Source organism: Plutella xylostella, chromosome 8, assembly GCF_932276165.1.
Source record: "Plutella xylostella chromosome 8, ilPluXylo3.1, whole genome shotgun sequence".
In the NCBI taxonomy this organism is placed as follows: Eukaryota; Metazoa; Arthropoda; class Insecta; order Lepidoptera; family Plutellidae; genus Plutella; species Plutella xylostella.
The window spans coordinates 1,454,751-1,475,918 of NC_063988.1; the positions used below are offsets into that span (position 1 = coordinate 1,454,751).

Here is a 21,168-nt window from a genome sequence, read left to right on the forward strand (position 1 = left end):
CTTAGATTTCATATAAGTACCAAAATCTTCTCACAACACTAAAAACTCTAACCAACACCTCAACCCCCAGGAGTTCTGTCTGGCGCACTACGCCGGCGAGGTCACCTACTGCGTGAGCACGTTCCTGGAGAAGAACAACGACCTGCTGTTCCGCGACCTGCAGAACCTCATGGCCACCAGCTCCAACACCATCGTCGGGAAGTGCTTCCAGGTCAGGGTTTAACAATCACCAACAGAGTGATGCTAAAGTGATGTAGTAAGCCTAGTGCTTTGTCATAGAATGCTTACTATAACGCTTTAGCGACATCCTGTATATGCCTAAAATGATCACACTATGTATCTTCATAATGCAGAGGACACCCCTCCTAAACAAAGATCTGCAATATAAGGTTGGAGAACAACTTGTATCAAGGGTCGATTAATGCCATTAACATATAAACCCAAGCAAACTCATACCTGAAAGAAGCTATCACACCTCCTTCCCTCACCAGGTCCAAACCCAGAACAAGAAGCGTCCGGAGACGGCGATCACTCAGTTCAAGAACTCGCTCAACGACCTCATCAAGATCCTCAGCAGCAAGGAGCCCTCCTACATCCGCTGCATCAAGCCGAATCACTTCAAGATGCCCAGTGAGTTCAGTCATTCAGGGTAGAAAGCTGAACCACATGTCAAAAACGATATCAGTCCTGGAGGGTTACTCTAGTTTGCCAAAAATGTTCATCGTTTGTAAAGAAAGTAACACTCCAGCGCATTTATGTGTCCATTAGACCTCTGTAAATACTCCTGCGACAGATTATGGACACAAAAAATATCAACCGTCCGTGTCCTCCGAGGCAAATTTTTCTGGAGTCCATTACGTTTCAGGGTTTCGCAGTAGGTATAACATACCCAAAGTAGTTAATTACTAGCAATAAGCACAAAATTATTTATATCAATCTTGCTCACACTCTGCATTAGATCAGCCTCAGCTTAAACCCCACCTAAGTACCTCATAACTCCTCTCATCGCAACTCTCTCCAACAGTGCAATTCGACGACAAGCTCATCTCCCACCAAGTGAAGTACCTCGGTCTGATGGAGAACCTGCGGGTTCGCCGCGCCGGGTTCGCGTACCGACGCACGTATGAGGCCTTCCTCGAGCGGTACAAGTGTCTGTGCGCGGACACGTGGCCTAACTACCAGGGGAGTGCGAGGGATGGGGTGCAGAAACTGGTGGATGAGCTGAAGTATGAGAAGGAAGAGTACAGGATGGGCAAGTAAGTTGGAAATAGGTAATTTAAAAAGCTTTTGATCCATTGAAAAGATTGGATATTTAAAGCACGCATCAATATACTACCGGCGTATAGGCAGGCAGTCAGCCACTGATGCTATTCTTTCACTCTTTCAGTGTATCAAACCCTAGCTTTAGACGCGCTCTTGTGTCTCGTGTTTTTCACCGATTATATTTTGTTCAATCAATCAAAAGCAGAATAGAAGAGGTTATTATTGTCCTGCACTTTCCAACTTTTAACACCATCTAAACCCACCATTCCAGCACAAAGATCTTCGTGCGCTTCCCCAAAACGCTCTTCGAGACGGAAGACGCTTTCCAAGAGAAGAAGAACTACGTGGCCACCATCATCCAGGCGAGGTGGCGCGGCTACCGGCAGCGCAAGCAGTACCTGAAGATGAGGCATGCGGCCATTGTTATACAGAAGTGGGTGAGGCGGTTCCTGGCACAGAAGCTGAAGGAAAGGAGGAAGAAGGCTGCGGAAGTCATCAGGGCGTTTATTAAAGGTTCGTTTTGTTGATGGATTTTTGTGCCGTTTTTTATTTATATTCAAAGTTATAATGTAGGTAATTCGAGTCTAATAGAATCTAAGTACAATCTACGATGCCTTAAGTTATTATGGGTGTTATTTTGTAGCTCTTTTATTTTCGCTATAATGGAGTAAAGTTCCTTGGTGTGACGGGTACATTCACCTTCAAGCAGGAAGGTCACTGTAAGATAACATTAGGCTCATATATATTATTTTGACCCAAATTTTAACTACTTTGGAAGCAACCTTACATTTAAACACTCTCCAATTCCACCTTGTCTCCCACCAGGTTTCATCACCCGCAACGGCCCCGAAACCCCCGAGAACCGGCGTTTCCTCGGCATCGCCAAGGTGCACTGGCTCAAGCGTCTCTCCAAGCAACTGCCCACTAAGGTCCTGGACCTGACCTGGCCGGTGTGCCCCGCGACCTGCCAGGAGGCTTCCAAGGAGTTGCAGCGGCTGCACCGAGCGCACTTGGCCAGGAAGTACAGGCAGGCTCTGTCGGCTGATGACAAGAAGCAGTTTGGGCTGAAGGTCCTGGCTGAGAGTATTTTCCAGGGTGAGTTGTTTATGAATAAGTATACCCAATCCAAGTTATTGATACTTATGCTTTAGTTAGATCAGAGAGACGTGGTAACGGATTACATCCGGATAAGGCCGTGAGTTCAAATGCGATGTTTCGCTTGCGAGTCACTTCTGGCTTTCTGACTAGCCCTTCGGGAATTACTGTCCTGAGCATATGTATACCACTTATGGTAGACCTTGACCACTCACTGATATTTAAACTTCCATTCTGTGTAGGTAGTTATACTTACAGGAAATTAAAGCTCCTACATTAAAATAGTGCATCAAATCTGAACACCCCCCGCGGGTTCGAATCCCGCCCAGGGCAAACATCTGTGTGTACCTATTTGTGTTGGCCTTGTGTCTGGTTATCAGCTGTCCGATACCCAGACACAGACTCTGCCTAGTTTGGGGTCGGAAGGCCGTGTATGAGATATCCCCCACATATTTATTTATGTTTATTCCCTCAGGCAAGAAGAAATCCTACCGCTCGAGCATCCCGGAGCGGTTCCGCGACGACCGGCTGTCGGACGAGCACCAGACGCTGCGCAACTCCTTCATGGCCTCGCCCTCCTGGCCCACCGGCGAACAACTCATTGTGAGTATCTGAAGTAGAATGCCTAAAATTACCTATAAAACATTTCTGTAATACGGACTATCGAACCACGAAACTTGATCCGGTCCCAAGTATCCCAGCGATCGGATTGCACTGTCCAAGAAATTTTTCACAAAAAATCCCTTGAGTTAAGCTATTATTCTATTGATCGGATCACCTTGGATCGTCTGGTGTGGGGGATGGACCAGGCGAATGGTGTTGCTCAGTTTTAATCCATCGACGCCTCATCCTGCTCAATGGACCTAAAAGTGTCTTATGCGCAAAAACATTATATATCACGTTGATCAAAGCGTAAGCGTCAGCTTTCGGCTGGAAACGAATTTTACTAACAAAGAATGTCAACGTTTTCCTTCAAGTAGCAATCGCTAACTATCCCTCCTCAATTCCTCCTCTACAGTACTCCTCAGAAGCCATCAAGTACGACCGGCGCGGCTACAAGCCCCGCGAGCGCGCCCTCGTGGCCTCAGACAAGGCCCTCTATGTCCTCGACGCCACTGGCAGGAAGACCTACAAGCTGAAGCATCGCCTGCCGCTTGAGAAGCTCAGGGTCGTGGTGACGAATGAGTCCGATAGTCTGATACTGGTGAAGATACCGCCGGAGTTGAAGAAGGATAAGGTAGGTGGATAGTTATGGGGTTATTTCTTAATAAAGTGAATAAAAAGTCTAAAAAAGGTCTCACTTAACACAAGTGGCAACAGCGTTAAAAAAATGCTGTGATGATTGGATAATTCGTTGGCGTACCTATGTGGGCCTTGGTCTCCTATTTACGCCGTAGGTCGCGTCCAGCGTCACGCCGTAGGCCGCGTCACGATGCTCACTATAGAAATGTACTGATGCGGTCTCCCTCACACGCCGACGTTGGCGCGTAGACGTAGTGAGAATCGTGACGCGGCCTACGGCGGTGACACTTGACGCGACCTACGGAGTAAATAGGAGACCCGGGCCTATCGTTTCTGAAGGAGCATACTTTGAAGGTGATAAAATAAATTTCAATTAATTACAAAAAAAATGTGTTTTATTGGTCCAGTCCCGATACTTTTTACACAGAGTAGTATATATATAGTATGTAGGGTACTGGCTGGTATGAAGACCTGGTGACAATGACATTCTCCTGCTACTTCCAGGGTGACCTGATCATCTCCGTGTCGCACCTGGTGGAGGCGCTCACCATCGTCACGGACTACACCAAGAAGCCCTCCATCATCGAGATCGTCGACACCAGGACGTGAGTACAACTCCTCCATGCACTTGATAAATGTCAGCAGCCACCGCTCCACACTTGACTTGAGTACGAGTACGAGTGAGTCGAGTTTCTGACTTTTAAATTGTATCACGGATACGTCCGGTGCACATAGGTCCAGTTGCCCGAGCACAGGATTCGAAACCTCCGTTTACGTTGCGTATCGTCAAATGTCACTGTCAAAATGTAAGGCAAATTTGTAAGTTCCAAAAGTGGCATTTGTTTTTTCCATGTTAGGTGGAATTTCACCAAACGCTAAACGTATTTAGTAGCCTGTCATACGTCTGTCAGTTAGTACAAAATGTATTTAAAATTTGATTTAAATACGTTTAGCGTTTGGTAAAAGCGACCCTTCGTGTAGATTCGAAAATAGTATCGAATCCTATGCTCGCGCCTCTGGAGGGTTACTCTATACTGACGAAAAACGAACGAACAAGCGCTGTCGTGCAATCGGTACAGAGTCATGGCTCGCGCAGCAGCGCTCCGAAACTTTTTCGTCATATAGAGTAACCCCCTGGACTGTAATTACGTAACTACCACTAATCTGACAGGCGAATCCTTTCACCATCGTTGGAAACCCTTGACCAAACTGTTTTATCACCAATATGCCAACAAAATCATCATTCAACACTTACCCATTCTCCCCCACAGCATCGCGCACGACCTGGTGAACGGCAAGCAGGGCGGCACCATCGAGGTGACGCAGGGCGCGCAGCCCGCCATCCAGCGCGCCAAGAGCGGGAACCTGCTCGTCGTGAGTACCTACCTATCATTATTATAAGTGACAGCTGTCAAATCCATACATTTTATCTGTCATTTGTTGGTTTACAAGGGAAAATGCAAGGACTTTGTAGTATGGAAAATTTAACTTTAGCAGGCATAAGTCAATCAAACGTCACAGGACTCTTGCTATATTTTACAAAATACGCATGATTGTTTTGTTTGCGGGCATTTTGCTGGTAAGGAATGAAAGGTCCTGATTAGGATCCTTTGCCGTCCTGTTTAAATTAATACTTACTTATTTATTTTGTTTTCCTTTTCAGGTCGCTTCGCCATGATGTCTTAGTATTTGAACCAAAAAATCATAACCTGTTTTCACACAAGTATAATACTAATAGAAATTTTCAATCATATTTCAAAGTTAATTAAATATAGATTGATATGCATGAGACGAGATTTTGTATAGGTACTGAATGTATTTTTATTATTATTTACTTACATTTTCTTGAATTGATTTTATAGATTTTTAATGGAATTTTATATGTATCACGTTAATTTATTTTTTATACTTACGTTTATATTTGTTCAAATTAGTGAGAAATTAGTTTATAAGGTTTTATGAAATCGTACAAAGTACCTACTTAGGTTGTTTTGTATGCCATGGTTTTTATTCTGTAAGTGTCATTTAGATAAAATTTCAACCCTGATTTTAACCAAAAAATCCCGTACTTACATACATACGTATTTTGAAAATTATAAGTTTTTTATTAGAATTGAGTCACGACGAAAGTACATAATTTAAGCTGAATCAAAGGTGCCTTGATTAAATTGTAAGATGAAAATCACGTAGGTAAGTTATAAAGGCGATATTAATTGGCCATAATTATTATAAACAGGTATTTGTGCCTTATCTACAAGTATTGTAATCACCGGTAGCCTTTCAGTCGCAGTAATTTTATACAAATAAACTATTTCAATGGATTTCTTTTGTTTCTTTTAAATCTTAATATACGCGTGCAGATAAAGAAACAATCCTTACTAATATTATAAATGTGAAAGTAACTGTGTCTGTCTGTCTGTCTGTTACTCTTTCACGACAAAACTACTGAACGGATTTGAATGAAATTTGGTATACATATGGTATAGATCCTGGGAAAGAACATAGGCTACTTTTTATCCCGGCATTCCCACGGGAAAACTTTTTAAGGCGAAGCGTAGCTCGCGGGGACAGCTAGTTAATAAATAACAGTGAACGGACACAAAGCTCGCATGTACCTTTCTCTGATCGCACTTATGGAATGGGCGCCATTTTCCTACTATTTCATTATCTGCACACGTTATACCTATAATAGATTTCAATATAATATGCCACATTTAACAGCAATTGGAATAAGAGTAAACTATCACAGGCAGTAATTTAAAGACATAATAATAATTCACCATAGTCTGTATTTATAAAATGTTACATTTTTACATGTTCATTTTGATAATTATAACAATACGGAGTTACGGCGGCATTCATTTCTCAGTCTTCTAAAATAACATAATAAGTGAATTAACATTACGTTGCTGGCTTCGTCACACACATTCTGTGATTTGTAGATGATTTATAGATTTCAGAAGCAGCGCCTAACCTCAAAAATAGTTACTACATTGCATACCCCCATAACTCCGTATTATTAACATAATTAAACCATATATTAAACTTAGGGCTATATAATACATAGTCTTTTAAGCCTTAAGGCATTTGTGATGGTCGAAGACCACTTCTGGCCTCAAAAATGCACTTCTTAGTAGTACGCTCCTTATATTGATACATTCTATATTCTGCATTTCATTGGAAGATTTGTTTTTTAAATATTTTAAAACTAAAAGAAACCATTTATACTGAAAAACATAAATACATGTCTCTTTATATTTTATTTACCCACACTATCTAACCAGAGGATGAATTGATTAAAAGTTAATTGTTCTGATTTTGAAATCTAATTAGATAAATATAAAAATATTGACTGGGTAACCAAGGAAAATATACTATCTTCCTCTTATAAGGCACCACATATAAATATATTCCTCTGGTTTGGCCGCAAGTTCATTTAATCGAAAATAAACACCAAACTACAAAATATTGGATAAATCCAATATTATTTAAATGCCACCAGTCTATTCAGTGGAATGTATACTTATGGTACGAGGACATATTCATATTTTGTGACATGGAAAGGGGTTTTAGCGGTAAAAATAAATAAAATGTTCAGTTCATACATAAATATAGATATTCTCAAAAGTAATACTGCATTTACGGTCAACATTAAACTTTATTATGCCTCTACATACCACAAGTATACATGTATAATATTTATCTATGTCGATGTAAACTAGAACTTAAAATCAATCCCAATATTCGAATAGCTTTTTTTATAATCACAGGTTTGGGCTTAGCTTTTACAGTGATAGAATTTCGAAAAATTGATAATGTTGGAAGATAATTTTGTTTAGGACTTCATTTTAAGTGAAAGTGCCATGAATATAAAACATACACGCACAATAAGAAACCTCCGCGGCTTAGCCGTGTCGGTTAAAATTAGTCAATACCTCCAGCTCTTCACAAATACATAAGTTCGCTGCAATATCTTACGGCTAACTTAACATAACTTACACAAGCCAATCAGAAATGTGCAGCGCTAACAGCTAACAAATATATACAAACTTGCACAAGAGTTCATGTACCCTATCAACATTTATACATCAATCCGTGACACCAAATAGGTAACTAGCGCGTCAATTGCTTTGGTAATTGATAAAAATTTGGTCGCACACACACACTTAGCACCGAGTTCACTGCTAATCCTCGTAATTGTAACAGTAATAGTCATAGTAGTTGTCCCTGTGTTATTTCACTTGTTGGACGGCCTCCTGGGTGTCCTGTTTGAAGGCTGTTTCTGTCTTGTAGGGGGCGTCCTGTGAGTTGGAGTCGCTCTTGGCGTCCATTTTGTCCTGGTCGTAGGGCGCGCCGCCGAAGGAGTAGTTTGCGTTCTTGGCCTTGGGCTGCTGCTCCGCCTCGCGCTGCTGGCGGCGCCGCTGCTTCGACCACAGCTCGTGGCAGTCCTGCCACGTCGGCAGCTCCGGAGCCGTCATACTGGAGAAATTGGATATTCAATTAGTAAAAAATATACAGGGTTATGTATGTCAACAGTTTCTCGTTCGAATCTCTGTTTAATCTCCTACGACTATTGAGCTCGCGTTGATACAATTATTATCAAACAGAAATGTAGCACAGAAAACCATATATCAAAATAACTAAAGTGAATTGAAAAGCACACACTATATAACAATAAACAGGGTACAAACAAACAAAACTCACTGATCGGGCACGACATTCTTCAGCCAGGGGCTCTTGAGCGCCTCTTCCGCCGTTATCCTCTTATCGGGGTCTAGTTCTAGCATCCTGTCCAGTAGATTCAGTGCGGGGGCGGGCATGAATGCGAAGTGTTCTCGGACGCAGCGCTTGTGGAAGCGTTTAGGCCGTAAGGTGTGCCACAGAGGCAGGTTCACCACGTTGGGCCACACGCCCGGGACCGGGGTGCCGCACACGCGCGATATCATCTCCAGTTGCATCATTTCTACGTTGGCCTGGAAGAGATTAGGGAGGGATGTATATATAGCACATGGTAGAGTTATGAATATGAATGAATACAGGCTCTAATGGATATAGTAAGGGTATTATATTATATTATATTCTATTATATTCTCTGTGGGGGTAACAGTACCTGCACCTGGCTCTCTCGAGTGGAACCTTTGTGCATATCCCCAAGGTCTAAACTGCCTTCCTAAGCTTGGACCATTTCCCACCACGCTGGTCCACTGCGGGTTGGTGGGTTCACATATCTAGATGTGCTAAATCTAGATATGCAGGTTTCCTCACGATGTTTTCCTTCACCGTAAGAGCGATGGTATACATTGTACTTACGTTAAAAGAACTCATTGGTAAATGTCAGCGCCGGGATTCGAACCCGCATCTCTTGATTGAGAAGCGGGCGTTCACCCGACTGAGCTACCACCGCTCTCTCTATAGTAAGGGTATGGCAGCAAAAGTTATTTAAGATAGAGACAGGCAAAAGTGTTTGCAGTGGGCAATTTACAGGTTAGGCTGCCGGTCTACCAAAGCAGAGCAGACAAAATCGACCAATGAATTGCATCCAAACCCTGTTCATGCAATTTCATTAGACGATTGTTGGGTCACAAACCGCTCCTCTAGGTCGCTTTTGATTGGTTGACAGACCTCCGTAACCACTTGCTACCAAACAACAGCCTCATACCTGGAACACGGGATGCTTCAAGAACAGCTCTCCCAGTATACATCCCATGGACCACACGTCCACAGCCGGCCCGTACCGCTCCTCGCCCAGCAGCAGCTCCGGCGGCCGGTACCACAGCGTGATCACCTTGTTGGTGTACGGCCGCGCCCGGTCTTCTGCTGACCAGAGTCGGGCTAGACCGAAGTCGCCGAGCTTCACTTCTCCTCTGGAAGGGTGAAGAATTTCGGTTTATTGGAAGTTTAAAATATATTGCTTCATAGACGTTGAAAGTTTTTACACCGTTCTAAATGGTCAACATATTATACACGGTACACACGCTACACAATCGCAGCCCCATAAAAATTCCACTGCTCGAAAAGAGCGTCCTCCAGTGACGTATCCATCTGTTCCTTATATGAGTCGGCGCACCGTGGACAGCCAGCGACTGATATTAATATGACTGGCCAATCCTTTCACCAGTGACAAACTCTGGCTCTTAGTTTTATAATAAAATAGAATATGTAACAACAGCCGCCATTTTCATACAATTTCTGCGTAAATGACAAACCCACTCACTTATTATTCATCAATATATTGCTGCACTTGATGTCCCGATGCAGGAAGTTCTTCCGGTGGCAGTAGGCGAGCCCGTCCAGCAGCTGGCGCATGATGGACGCGTTGTGGCTCTCCGTGAAGTCCACCATCTTGGACTCCAGCAGGCCCATCAGGTCGTGGTCCATGTACTCGAACACGAGGTAGAACGAGCCTTTGTCCTGGGGATTGGAGATTTGATTTGTTATATTTTGGTGGCTCTAAGATACAATTTTTGACAATACATTTTTTATAAACTAAGGTTGAATAATGGGATAAAAGTTAGCATATAGCTATCTCACTCTCCATCTTGCCAATGATCTACATACAATCATGTCTCCTGAGATAGAAGCTACTGTCGCGGGTGTCGAAGACTACAAAAACAATTTGTACATAAAATATCTTATATCATTATATGCCACTATGCCGCTTGGTCGCTATTGGTCTAAGCGATTAGACTCGTCTACGATTAGAATCTTCTACAATACTGTTTTGTACGATATAAACAAAATGTCCAAAAACTCACCTTCCTAAAGTCAAGCGCGTCCTGCTTATCCGTGACAATCTCCCTCAAATTCACTATATTCTTATGATTCAGCTGCCTGAGGATCTTGATCTCGCGCACGGCGGTGATGGGGAAGCCCTCCTTCTCGTTCTCGAGACGGACCTTCTTGAGCGCCACCAGCTGGTTGGTGTTCTTGTCTCTGGCTTTGTAAACCTGCCCGTACGTGCCCTCGCCGATTTGGGTTATAACCTGGGAAGGAAAAGTTGTGCTATGTAGTTATGGAGTCTATCATAATTTTGAGGTTGTCCATCAATGAAATGGAACAGGCTAATGATGATGAAGGAATAAACATTTTACCTAGGATGACTATAAAAGAAATAAACTTTGAGGACCAAGGACCATTTTGTCCGGTATCCCTTTGCAAACAAAACATGTTTCTTTGACTATATTGACTAAATATGGAAACCCAAGGGATCGGGTATTGTGGCGCTCCTTAGGAGGGGTCCAGGTCCAGGACGATTATTACATACGTATTTGACTATGATATTAAAGAGTAATACCTGGAAGCCGTCGACGCACTTCTCGCCCCAGTCCTTGGCGTGGTGCGTGGGCGTGGCCACCGGCACCACCTTCGAGCCGCGCCGCTTTAGGATGCGCGGCCTCTTCAGCTTGGAGCCGGCCTGGAATCAAGCGAACGACACATATAAAAATCATGTGAAAACGCTACTATTAGTAGGTAAATACTATTTGAAAGTATTGATGAAATTAAATTGAATGTAAAATAGTATTCGCTTTTCTCTGCCTTATTTTTGAACTATCTATCTTTGTCTTGAATACAAAACTGTGTGGTTTTCTAGGTCTGTGTGGTCGGGTTATGTTACGCGTTACACATATCGAAAATGGGTACGTAATCAATACGAAAATGTCACCCGTTACAAAACTGCGAGTACCTACGAAGGCGAAGCAGTGTAAACAGATTTAAAATTCAACGAGATAGAGCGAGATAGCCAGTATCCACCTGCCATTTTCGTTTCGTTTCGACTTTTAAGGACATGGTAGTGTGTAGGTGTAGTGTACTCACGGCATTGGGGTCGCCGCGGGCGCCCTGGCGCGAGCTGAACACGTGCGAGTACTGGTCGCGGCGGGACGCGGGCGGCGGCGTGGAGCCGTCCAGCTCGTCGCCGCTCAGCTCCTCCGAGCCGGGGATCACTGCGGGGGTAATAGTATTAGCGTGTATCGGAACTAAGGGCGGGATTCTAATCCATCTACAGTTTGCGTATTATTATAAGCTGGATCCACACCAGAAGATTCGTTAGACGATCCACGCTATACGATCGAGCGCGGCCTTAAACTTGTGTATGCCATGCGCGACAGGATCGCGTTGGGTTGACTAGTGTGAGGACCCGGCTATTTATCAAAGGGGCTCGGAAATATCGCCACAGGCGACATCCCGGCTATGTTTGGAAGCATGCTATTGAATCTGACTATGCTTTGTATTCAGACACGATTGATATGCCAAAAGGATAGTTATAGGTCACTCGTAACGCAGCTTTGGTGACGATGATAGTTCAACAGTGTATCAATAGGCTATGTTATAATAACGGAGTATTACATAGATTGTAACAGGATGTTGCAAGACTTACCAGGGGGCATAGGTAGGTTCATAATTCCAGTTCTCTTGGGCTTCTTTACAGGACTAGGTGAGGGGGTACTGAGCGGACTCGTGTCATTGGCTAATGACTTCAGATCTTCCACCTGAAAAAGAAATAGCTGACTTTAGAACACATATTCAGCACTTCATAACTTACATTATTATATAGTATATTGTATGAATGAGAATGAGGACAGGACAGGAACTGTCCTGTTTGAATTTATGTTGTCACAGTGTCATCGTGTGATCATCTAATAGATAGAGTCTCGTACAAGAACTCATGACTTTATCAGAGTGGACATCACATGGTTATGATTGCATGCGGAAAAGCTATAGATCGCATCCAGTGGCGTGCTTTGGGAGAGGCCTACGTCCAGCAGTGGACTGATATAGGCTGATGATGTTGATGATGAGGATGATGGACATCACAAGCTCCGTAGAGTCCATAATATGTGTGCAGCAAACTATGCCGGTTCATTCCATCAGGCACCTAATAGCATTTAATCCGCGTAAGTACCTGAGTATTAGGCGGCATCGGCAGCTTGGTGAGGCTGCGCGGCTTGGGCGGCGGCGGCTGCTGGTTCTGCAGGTACACGCCCTCCACCACGGAGGCGGGCGGCGGCGGCGAACGATGATGATGAGGATGATGGACATCACAAGCTCCGTAAAGTCCATATGGGTTTATAGCAAACTTTGCCGGTCCATTCCAATAGGCACCCTTCTACAATTTCAACCGGAAAGTTACCTGAGTATTAGGCGGCATAGGCAGCTTGGTTAAACTGCGCGGCTTGGGCGGCGGCGGCTGCTGGTTCTGCAGGTACACGCCCTCCACCACGGAGGCGGGCGGCGGCGGCGGCGACGGCAGCGGCGGCGCGCTAGGGGGCGACGGCGAGCGGGCAGGTTGAGCCTGGAGGGTAGGGGTGTTATAGTAATGGGGTATGATGGGGAGGTTCTGGGAATGTAGAGTTGGCAAATATGTATCCGCTTCAGGGCTTACATGTTTTAATTAAAATATACCTACTGTGACGATTGATAAATGATTCAAAGAGATCTAGAGGCGATGTATCTGAATACGCAAATAATATGTTGATTTGCAACTATCAAATCGAACACTAACACAGCACACTGGTCTGCGTGACATAATAAGCGTATGTCACCATTCATCGCATTAGTGGGGTCAGTAGGGGTTGGAGCATAACTGAAAATATGTCATCTCATCTCACACTCTGGTCTTAGTAGGCTCAGTAGGGACGTAAATTATATAAACGTGTTACCTCATTGGCGGCGTGGTTGTTGACGGGCGGCGGCTCGGACTGCTCGCTCTCCGCGCTCGGCATCGGGATATCAGACATCTCCGCTATCGTCTCCTTAGACCCGTTCTCTTTCGACTGGAAGGAGACCAAATAGTGAGTATAGGCATATAACTTTTATGTATGTAAAAACAGAGTGATAGCTTATAAGTGAAAATCCATGTGAGAAAAGTTATGACACACGTTATGTTTGAGCGGAGTGGAGTGGGAAACCTGCAGCCCTTCGTGGATTGATGAGGAAGACCATGAACTGTGTGTACCTTCCGTGTGAGGGTCATATTATGATATCAGTGTATTGATTCATACATGTATTGTGCGTCCACCGCAAACTATTCACTATGCTTGTTTAGCTGGCAGTGGACGCTCGGCGTAAGTATAGTTATCGTGACTCACCTGCGTAGAGCTGTCGGCGGTGGCGTTGGACAGCTCGTCGATGGTGAGCACGTCGGGGTTGTTGACGGACGTGGTGGACGACAGCGCGCCCTGAGACTCCTCCTCCTTCTGGTTCAGGATCTCTTGCAGTTTCTGGAATGTTCGAATGAGGTTTTATCGACAGATATTTAATTCTAGACATACCTTTAGAGCAGTAGCAATGGACACCATATGCAAACGGCAGATGGACTAATGCTATATCCCGCTCTATCTCTAGCAGAAGGCCTCCTGTCTACTGCCACTTATGGAACAGCCGCCATTTTCATATTGTTTCTTTTGTCACGGGAGTTAAACTACATTTTATCGTAATAAGCATAATGTCCTCCTAGCCGAATTTCGACCACGGCGGCCAATCTCAATTGAGATCAGCCATCTACGCAGGAGTAGATTATAGTGCCCAAGTGTGTGCGCAGTACACAGGAGCACTCTCTGTTCCATCACTCTCATAGCCCAATGGGACGGATTGACCGACACGACTGGAGAGAGCTAGGCGCAGGACCGACTGCTTTACATGCCCATCCGACAGCATGGATCGTTTCACTGTTTCGGACATCAGGTGATCAGCCTTCTATGTCCTAACTCCTAACCAAACTTAGAACCACAATTTAGAAACACAAATTGATGGTCCCACCCGGGAATCGAACCCGGGACCTCTGGGTCATGAAGCGAAGCTTCTACCACTAGACCACAGAGGCAGTAATAAGCATGCATATACACCAGTATGCATTTACCAGCTCATGACCGCTTGCGGCGGTGAGTTATTAGACTTTCTCTTCGATATTTTAAGAAGAAACTTATGAAGTAATCAGTCACCGCCACATACCTTAGCCCTCTTATGCTTGTCCTTGACGAGCTCGGCGAACAGGCTGGTGTCGCTGATCTTCTCCTTGAAGTCGATCTTGCGCTGCAGCGCCGACGTAGACGGCGGGCTCGGCGACTCGTGCTTTGTTCTACTGTAGAAACACGTTATGTTAATAGGGAATAATGGTATGCATGAGCAAAAGCGTGGGTTCCAATGAGTTCTTCGAATAAATGATAGTATCGCTATTACAGTGCACACATCTTGGTGAAGCCTGCACATCTAGATTAGGCTCAATATCAACCTACACATCACGCCCGTCCGCTGTTTGATGTGTTGTCCTTGTCTCATATGGCATTCCATGTACATGTCATAACAACTGCAGACCACACGCTGGCGTCAAGTCGCTGTCCCATCACCGTCATGCCCAGTCGGGTGTCTGTCCTGACCTTAAGGATCTATTCACAAAGAACCATGTGTCATTCCAAGAAGGCTCCATTACCAACAACGTGATACAAATCTGCTCTCCCCTCCAAGCCGGTCTTTGTGAATGGAACCTATCAAGATCCGACTGTCGTCATACATTCATATTATGATTGTGCTCTTTATACCCTCACCTGTACCTAGTCTCGTCCCGATGTCTGGCGCGGTGGCGCGGCGGCGACGGCGACGACCCGCGCCGCCGCCCGCGCGACGACGAGCGACGTCGCTTGAGCGAGTTGCGACTGTGTGACCTGCGGGGTAAGGGTTGTTGCGTTGATTGGATGTTTGGATGATTTTGTCTTCACTTCAGTCATAGGAAATGTGTTGTTTGAACTTTAAACCCTTGAGTTACGTTAAAAAACTAATTGAATCATTTGTGTAGCCTTGTCCGATTACGAGTTAACAGCGCTTTCGGTTCGAATTTAAACTACCTACATATAAGGCATTAAAAGTGTACATATCCAACTAACAAGATTGTTTGATAAAAATGATTAACTCATACTACATTTTACACTATTATTATACCTAGAGTTTTGGAGTGTTTCCGTGTAATTTTAACTACATAGTAGCTAACAAAGCGAACATGTGTTATTCTAAAAGCATTGATTGTATATTTTATCAACAGAGTTTGATAAGTTGTCGTTCAATTCAAAAGTAAATGTCTGACAATCTAAAAAATCTACACCGTACTGCTTTGTACTGTGTACAGTGTGTACAGAACAGCTACAAAGTACCTAATAACCCCAATATTATATTATAGGAAATTTTAGCTATTGAACTGTTTTGTTCCTCTCAGTCAAAGAACAACTTCTTCCTTGACAGAGAGGGACAAAACAGTTCTATATCTAAAACGTCCAACTTTTCTATGAATAAGGAGGTATGTATTGATAGATAATCAAAGCTCAATCTCACCGATGCTCATGCTTGACCTCCCGGTGTCGGTCGCGGCTGCGGTGGCGGCGGCGCGGGCTGGCGCGGCGGCGCGCGCGGCGAGGCGACCAGTCGCGCTCGCGACCATCCACTGGGGAATCTGCAGGGTAAGTGGACGATGTAGTGTTCCGTGTTATAAGTTAGGTACGTATAGTATAATTATAAAACAAACGGTGGGGGGGCATGTATCTAGACCAAAATGATATCTTCTATCTTCTCTTGATGATGATGAAAGAGGATTCGGAGCAAGACTCAATAGACGAATAACGACTGAGTGGCGTAGCGCGGCTTTGACACGTTACACCAGCGCCTCAACTCAGACCTGGTCATGATTTCTAGTGTTAGGTTTGTAGGGTTTATTTATGACTCCGGATCAACACGACGAGCAATATACTGTACGTGACCGTCTATACTGTACGAAGTAGACTCTTCTGTCACTTTTATTTTACTTTCAGGTCTCACGCTCACTGGCTTGTAGAAAGCGGTTATAGGATACAACGTCTTTCAAGTTTCCCTAACAAGTTTACCTATAGCCAAAAACAAACTTACCAGAAATGACCATAATAGGCGAGGCGACCCTGTGGTCCGGCCAGTAGTCCCTGTGCCTGTCTCTCTCGTACTCATTGTCGGAGTCTATGGTCACGGTCTCGTGGTACACCACGGGCGGCGCTGACGGCGTGTGCGGCGTCGTCGACTTCCTTCTTCTGAGGAGTAAGGGAAAATGAGGTTAGCGCAAGTAGGTTCGATAGTTGCAGAAGGGAAGCCTATCGGATAGTTTTAACAATGTATTGTTGTTTTATGTATATTTGAGCTATGCTTTTGTTACTATATCAGTTCGAGTGAAAATGGGATTATTATAATTATAACATTAAAATACTTGATAAATAAGCTCACTTACAGAACCATCTTTAATTCACAACACTTTTGATTGATCAATACTTGATGAATTTGTTTGTAATAGAATATGTAGTTAGTTGCTAAGTATCTACTGTCTACACAACACAGGTAACTACCAGTGGCGGCTGGTGCCTCAGATACCCGGTGGTGCACTTTATGGGTTTAGTAAATTTTGGAAGAAAAATAGATTATTACAATTAGAAGTAAAAAAATTATAAGTAGGTATATTTTACCTTATTTATATTTTAAATCAATTCTGCATTCCTTTTTTGACGCGAAATTGCTTCTCCGCCGAATCGAAAACAACACACGGAAAGCAAAATAAAGCATTTAGTCTCTCACATCCACATAACCATTTCTTTTTATTGTAGGTACATTTCACTTTTTAAAATTCAGGTAGGCACTTATAAGTTTTATTTCGTGTTTGGCACTCCTATTTTAAGATGAGAAAAGGCCGAGGCGGCCCAGCAGATGTAATGTTATTTTGAAATGTCCTATTTCTTTTTATGAAGTCAATATTGTATTTTGCACTCATTTTCACTCACACAAACACACTCACGAAATCTTTACTACTTTCTTAGTTAATATAATTAGAGTAACAAATTAATTACGTATTCGCCCGCGAAAGGTGAAACTGTGAGAATGACATGACAAGTGCATCGTTCGTAGGTCACGCCACCGGTCAAGGCCGCCGCCCGCGCCTCCCGTGGCGTCATTCGTATTATTTCGGCAAATTCCGGTCGCGTGCGGCGCACGGATTTATCCTAGAACTGCATACAGTTTGTACTGAGCATCTTCCGTCTCACGCGCCAGGCGATTTCCATCCTGTTTCATACTACATGTAGGAGCTCGCCCCGTGCGACAATCCGAGCGCACGAGGCCGTTTTTGTTCAAGCAAAAATAAGATCTAATTCTTTCGCAGTAGAAATCAAAATAGGCCAGCGCGATTTAATTTAACTCGTAACGATAATCAGGTTTATGTAATTTCTGTTTAGGGTAGGTATTACGGTTGTTATATTGGTATTTTTTGTGGAGTTTTTTTTTAGACGTAAGTACCTACCTAGTATGGTATAGGAAGAAGGAAGGTACATATTTAGAAGGTTTTTAAATGGTAGTGCGTTGCACGGGCGCACTTGAGGTGCAGCCGCCACTGGTAACTACTGGATTGTTATAACTTTACAAATATAACACAACACATGCATTTGGTATCAGTGTGTAGGGTCATGCAGTATAGTTTAAGTTTAAAAGCATAATACTTTACATAAAAATGCCAGGAATATTCCAGCAACCATTCAAATAATTCTTCAGAAGAAATGAACACTTCTGGACAATTCAACAAAATTATTTTTTGATAACTAAAATGCTTAACTACTTTCATGACCAGCAGATGCAACAAAAAAAATGAAAGAAAATGTTACCTTGGGACAATACTGTGAAATTAAACACTCAAAATCAAATAAAACAGGCAAGGATTAGATTAATAATTAAAACAAAGAAATAATTGTAGAATTAACTTCAGATAATATTGCAATTTTTATTGCTTTGTTTGGTAGATAAATGGCCTTGGTGAGTTCATTGAACATCAAATAATATGAATACGAAATATTATGTTTATCTCATGCACAGAATCTTTATATTGAGTTCATGTGGGTTGCTATGCTACAAACCAATATGGCCAATGTATTCAGATATCCACATAACTTAACTAAGTATATGCAAGTGTGTTTGTTAGTTGCTCTAAATGGCTGGGCAAATCAAGCAGAATCTGACAAATAGAAGATAGGTATAGTTTCTTAATTCTTATGCTTTGTTATTCCACACATTCCTATATTGATAGTAAAATTTTAAAGAAAAGATGCAGAGCTTTCTAACGAAAAAATATAAATAATTACAAAACACAGAATGATTTTGCTATTTGTAGGGACTAGGGATCAAACAATATCTATGATAATGTTTAGTTTATCCCTAAATAAATAAATAAATCCCACATGAATATCATTTCACCTGTATTCAATACATAATAGAAACACTATGTAGCCAAATACTTTTAAATTCAAAGAAGATGTAGGGCTTCAAAATGAATCATTCAAAAGCTTATATCAAATTGTTTGTGACTCCTACAGCTATACAGTAGATAACAGATTGTGTTATCATTATCATTAGTTTTGAGTCTCACCACATTAGAAATAACTGATGGTGTAATAAAAAATAATGCATTTGAGTGGCTAGTTTCCATAAATTGACGCATGCTTGATAAATGATAATTGATAAATGGGCAATAAAAGCATGAGAATGTTTTTAACAATATTTAAAAAAAAATGGTGTACATGTTAGTTATCAGTTTCATGCTTGTTTCATGACAAAGTAAATTGGTCACTTTTGTAACTCCCATTAATTGGAATGAGTTAATTTCATCAAAATTTTGTAAGGACTGTTCTTAAAATTATGATGAATTTACTTTGTGACAAATGTACAACCACTCAAAAATGTCACAAAGGGACGCAATAAAATGAGTAAATGGGCGTTTAGCAAATATAACACTTTTAGAGGTTCTCACCTTAGTCCGGGGGATCGCTCCCTGTGTGGAGGGGAATACGGAACATGGACCGGCTCCCGGTGAAGGGAGATGGTCCGGTGTCGCGGCGAGGCCGGGCGCTCCCGCTGCAGCGGCGGCGTGGATGGGGACACCGGCGAGCATGATCCATTGCGCAGAGGAGATGACGGCTTCTCCCATTCACTCACAGGCACTTGATCATACTTCTGTGGCACAGCAGCCACAGGACTGCCCACGGGCAGGTTGTCATCCGGAGACAGGCTCTCCAAGCTGGCCGACCTCGAGCGGTGAGACTTGGAGGACTTTTTCCTCTTCTTTTTTTTATCCTTCTTCCTCTTATCCTTCTTTTTCTTGTGTCTCGAGCGCTCGTCGAAGTCGGGCTCGGGCTCCGCGTACTCTAGCCCGCGCGAGCGCCGCGCCGCTGCTGAACAAGAATCACGTGTGAGAGCATACTCGTCGGCAGCGCGACGGCTTTTCGTCGTGACTGATATCGTCTTGTCGTCGACGAAGGTGCGGATAGGGTGGGACTTCCTCGTGCGGTCGAGGTCGTCGGCAATGTGGCGGCTGATGCTGCTGGCCTCGCTCTCGATCTCGCCCGCCTCCGGGGCGGATAGATCCTCGGAGGAGACATCCGAGTACTCGACTAGAGGCTTGTGGGAATTGGCAGTAGCATAGGATTGGTCGTGAGTACCGCTGGAGCTGCGGTGCTTCTTGTGCAGACGCTTCTTGTGCTTCTCCTTGTGATGCTTGCCGTGGCGCTTCTCGTAGCTCCGCTCCATCGCGCCGGCGCTGCTGCTGCTCACTTACATCACATCAACTGGAACAAACACATGGTAATTTAATTCAGTATGCATCGAATGTAAGTATGTCGGTAAGTATATTAAGTGTATAGGTGACTGAGGCCGGTACGGGCCAGGTGAATTTTAATTGGCCCCTGAATGCACAATTTTTGTAACATAATAAAATAAAACCAAAATAACAAAATTGATAACGAAACACTTTTCAACTTGACTGTACCTAGGTACCTATTCTACAAAATGACATGGACTTTCCGTCACCTTAAAATGCACAGCATATCGATTCACTTATTAACTTGGTGAGAAAAGCAAGGACATCAAACATAACTGGTTGCTCTTATACACTAAAACCGACGATAAAGTCCCACAAGTAAGAGCTAAAAATACCTCAACTGATAAAATGGCACTTGCAATTTTACCATTTTCCATCAAAATGTTAATGCACATGCACAACAACAAACAAAACAAATACGTTAAATAAATAATACATGTTGTACTTACCAAGTTATAAACGGGCGTAGGTCCATCGCAAGCACAATTACAGTTTTTTGCAAATATTGTAATCCAATGGAATTTAGTTCGCTAAGTTAGAAGTCTTTTATAAGGTTTTCATGGCTTATAGCCCATCAATATAGTAAATTGTTGGTTCTCTGTATTTAGTGTAAGCCTATTTTTCTAATCATGATCATAAAGAGCGCTTTATTCATGCAATTACGGCGGATTATTTTATTGAGTTAAAAAACGTCGTGTCGATTTCTTGGCAGCCATTTGCCTAATTTTTTTTTATCAGTCAATTTTACGATCCGGAATTCAGTTTGTTTTCTATTTCTATAAATTTTTTGTAAAGCGGGAAATTTGAAAAGCAACATAAAATGTTTTTTGATCAAAATTTAAATATTAGTTTTTGAGCATTTTTATCAGTACAACAAGTAATTCCATGTCAACTAGCTCCTTTTTCTATGTTACCTTGACCTAACTTAT

At 43.1% G+C, this 21,168-nt stretch overlaps 2 protein-coding genes across 13 annotated transcripts in view; one reads left to right on the forward strand and one right to left on the reverse strand.

Annotated features, from left to right (window-relative positions):
• The window catches only part of LOC105392037 (unconventional myosin IC), a 41,485-nt gene extending 35,564 nt beyond the window's left edge, over positions 1–5,921 (forward strand). For all 4 annotated transcript variants that reach the window (XM_048622365.1, XM_048622364.1, XM_048622367.1 and 1 more), the window contains 10 exons: positions 71–211; positions 492–630; positions 1,025–1,256; positions 1,535–1,776; positions 2,089–2,358; positions 2,834–2,961; positions 3,377–3,595; positions 4,105–4,205; positions 4,872–4,974; positions 5,264–5,921. In XM_048622365.1, the coding sequence (XP_048478322.1) occupies positions 71–211; positions 492–630; positions 1,025–1,256; positions 1,535–1,776; positions 2,089–2,358; positions 2,834–2,961; positions 3,377–3,595; positions 4,105–4,205; positions 4,872–4,974; positions 5,264–5,278 (1,590 nt within the window). In that variant the 3' untranslated portion in view covers positions 5,279–5,921. The remainder of the gene's footprint in view (positions 1–70; positions 212–491; positions 631–1,024; positions 1,257–1,534; positions 1,777–2,088; positions 2,359–2,833; positions 2,962–3,376; positions 3,596–4,104; positions 4,206–4,871; positions 4,975–5,263) is intronic.
• Positions 5,922–6,369: 448 nt separating this feature from the next.
• On the reverse strand, positions 6,370–20,981 carry LOC105392024 (cyclin-dependent kinase 12). 9 transcript variants are annotated; one of them, XM_048622406.1, is made up of 19 exons: positions 20,689–20,981; positions 20,082–20,207; positions 19,394–19,811; positions 16,489–16,643; positions 15,922–16,039; positions 15,144–15,260; positions 14,551–14,680; positions 13,689–13,820; positions 13,260–13,373; positions 12,818–12,892; positions 12,503–12,589; positions 11,978–12,089; positions 11,416–11,543; positions 10,895–11,014; positions 10,356–10,583; positions 9,815–10,011; positions 9,260–9,464; positions 8,305–8,573; positions 6,370–8,079 (listed from the first exon to the last, which is right to left on the reverse strand). In XM_048622406.1, the coding sequence occupies exons 2-19, from the start codon at positions 20,167–20,169 to the stop codon at positions 7,833–7,835; spliced, it is 2,940 nt and encodes a 979-aa protein (XP_048478363.1). In that variant the 5' UTR covers positions 20,170–20,207; positions 20,689–20,981; the 3' UTR covers positions 6,370–7,832. The 9 variants fall into 9 exon arrangements, with proteins under 9 accessions (XP_048478363.1, XP_048478362.1, XP_048478364.1 ...); XM_048622405.1 differs by having other exon boundaries at positions 19,394–19,814; XM_048622407.1 differs by lacking the exon at positions 12,503–12,589 and having other exon boundaries at positions 12,731–12,892.
• Positions 20,982–21,168: the final 187 nt, after the last annotated feature.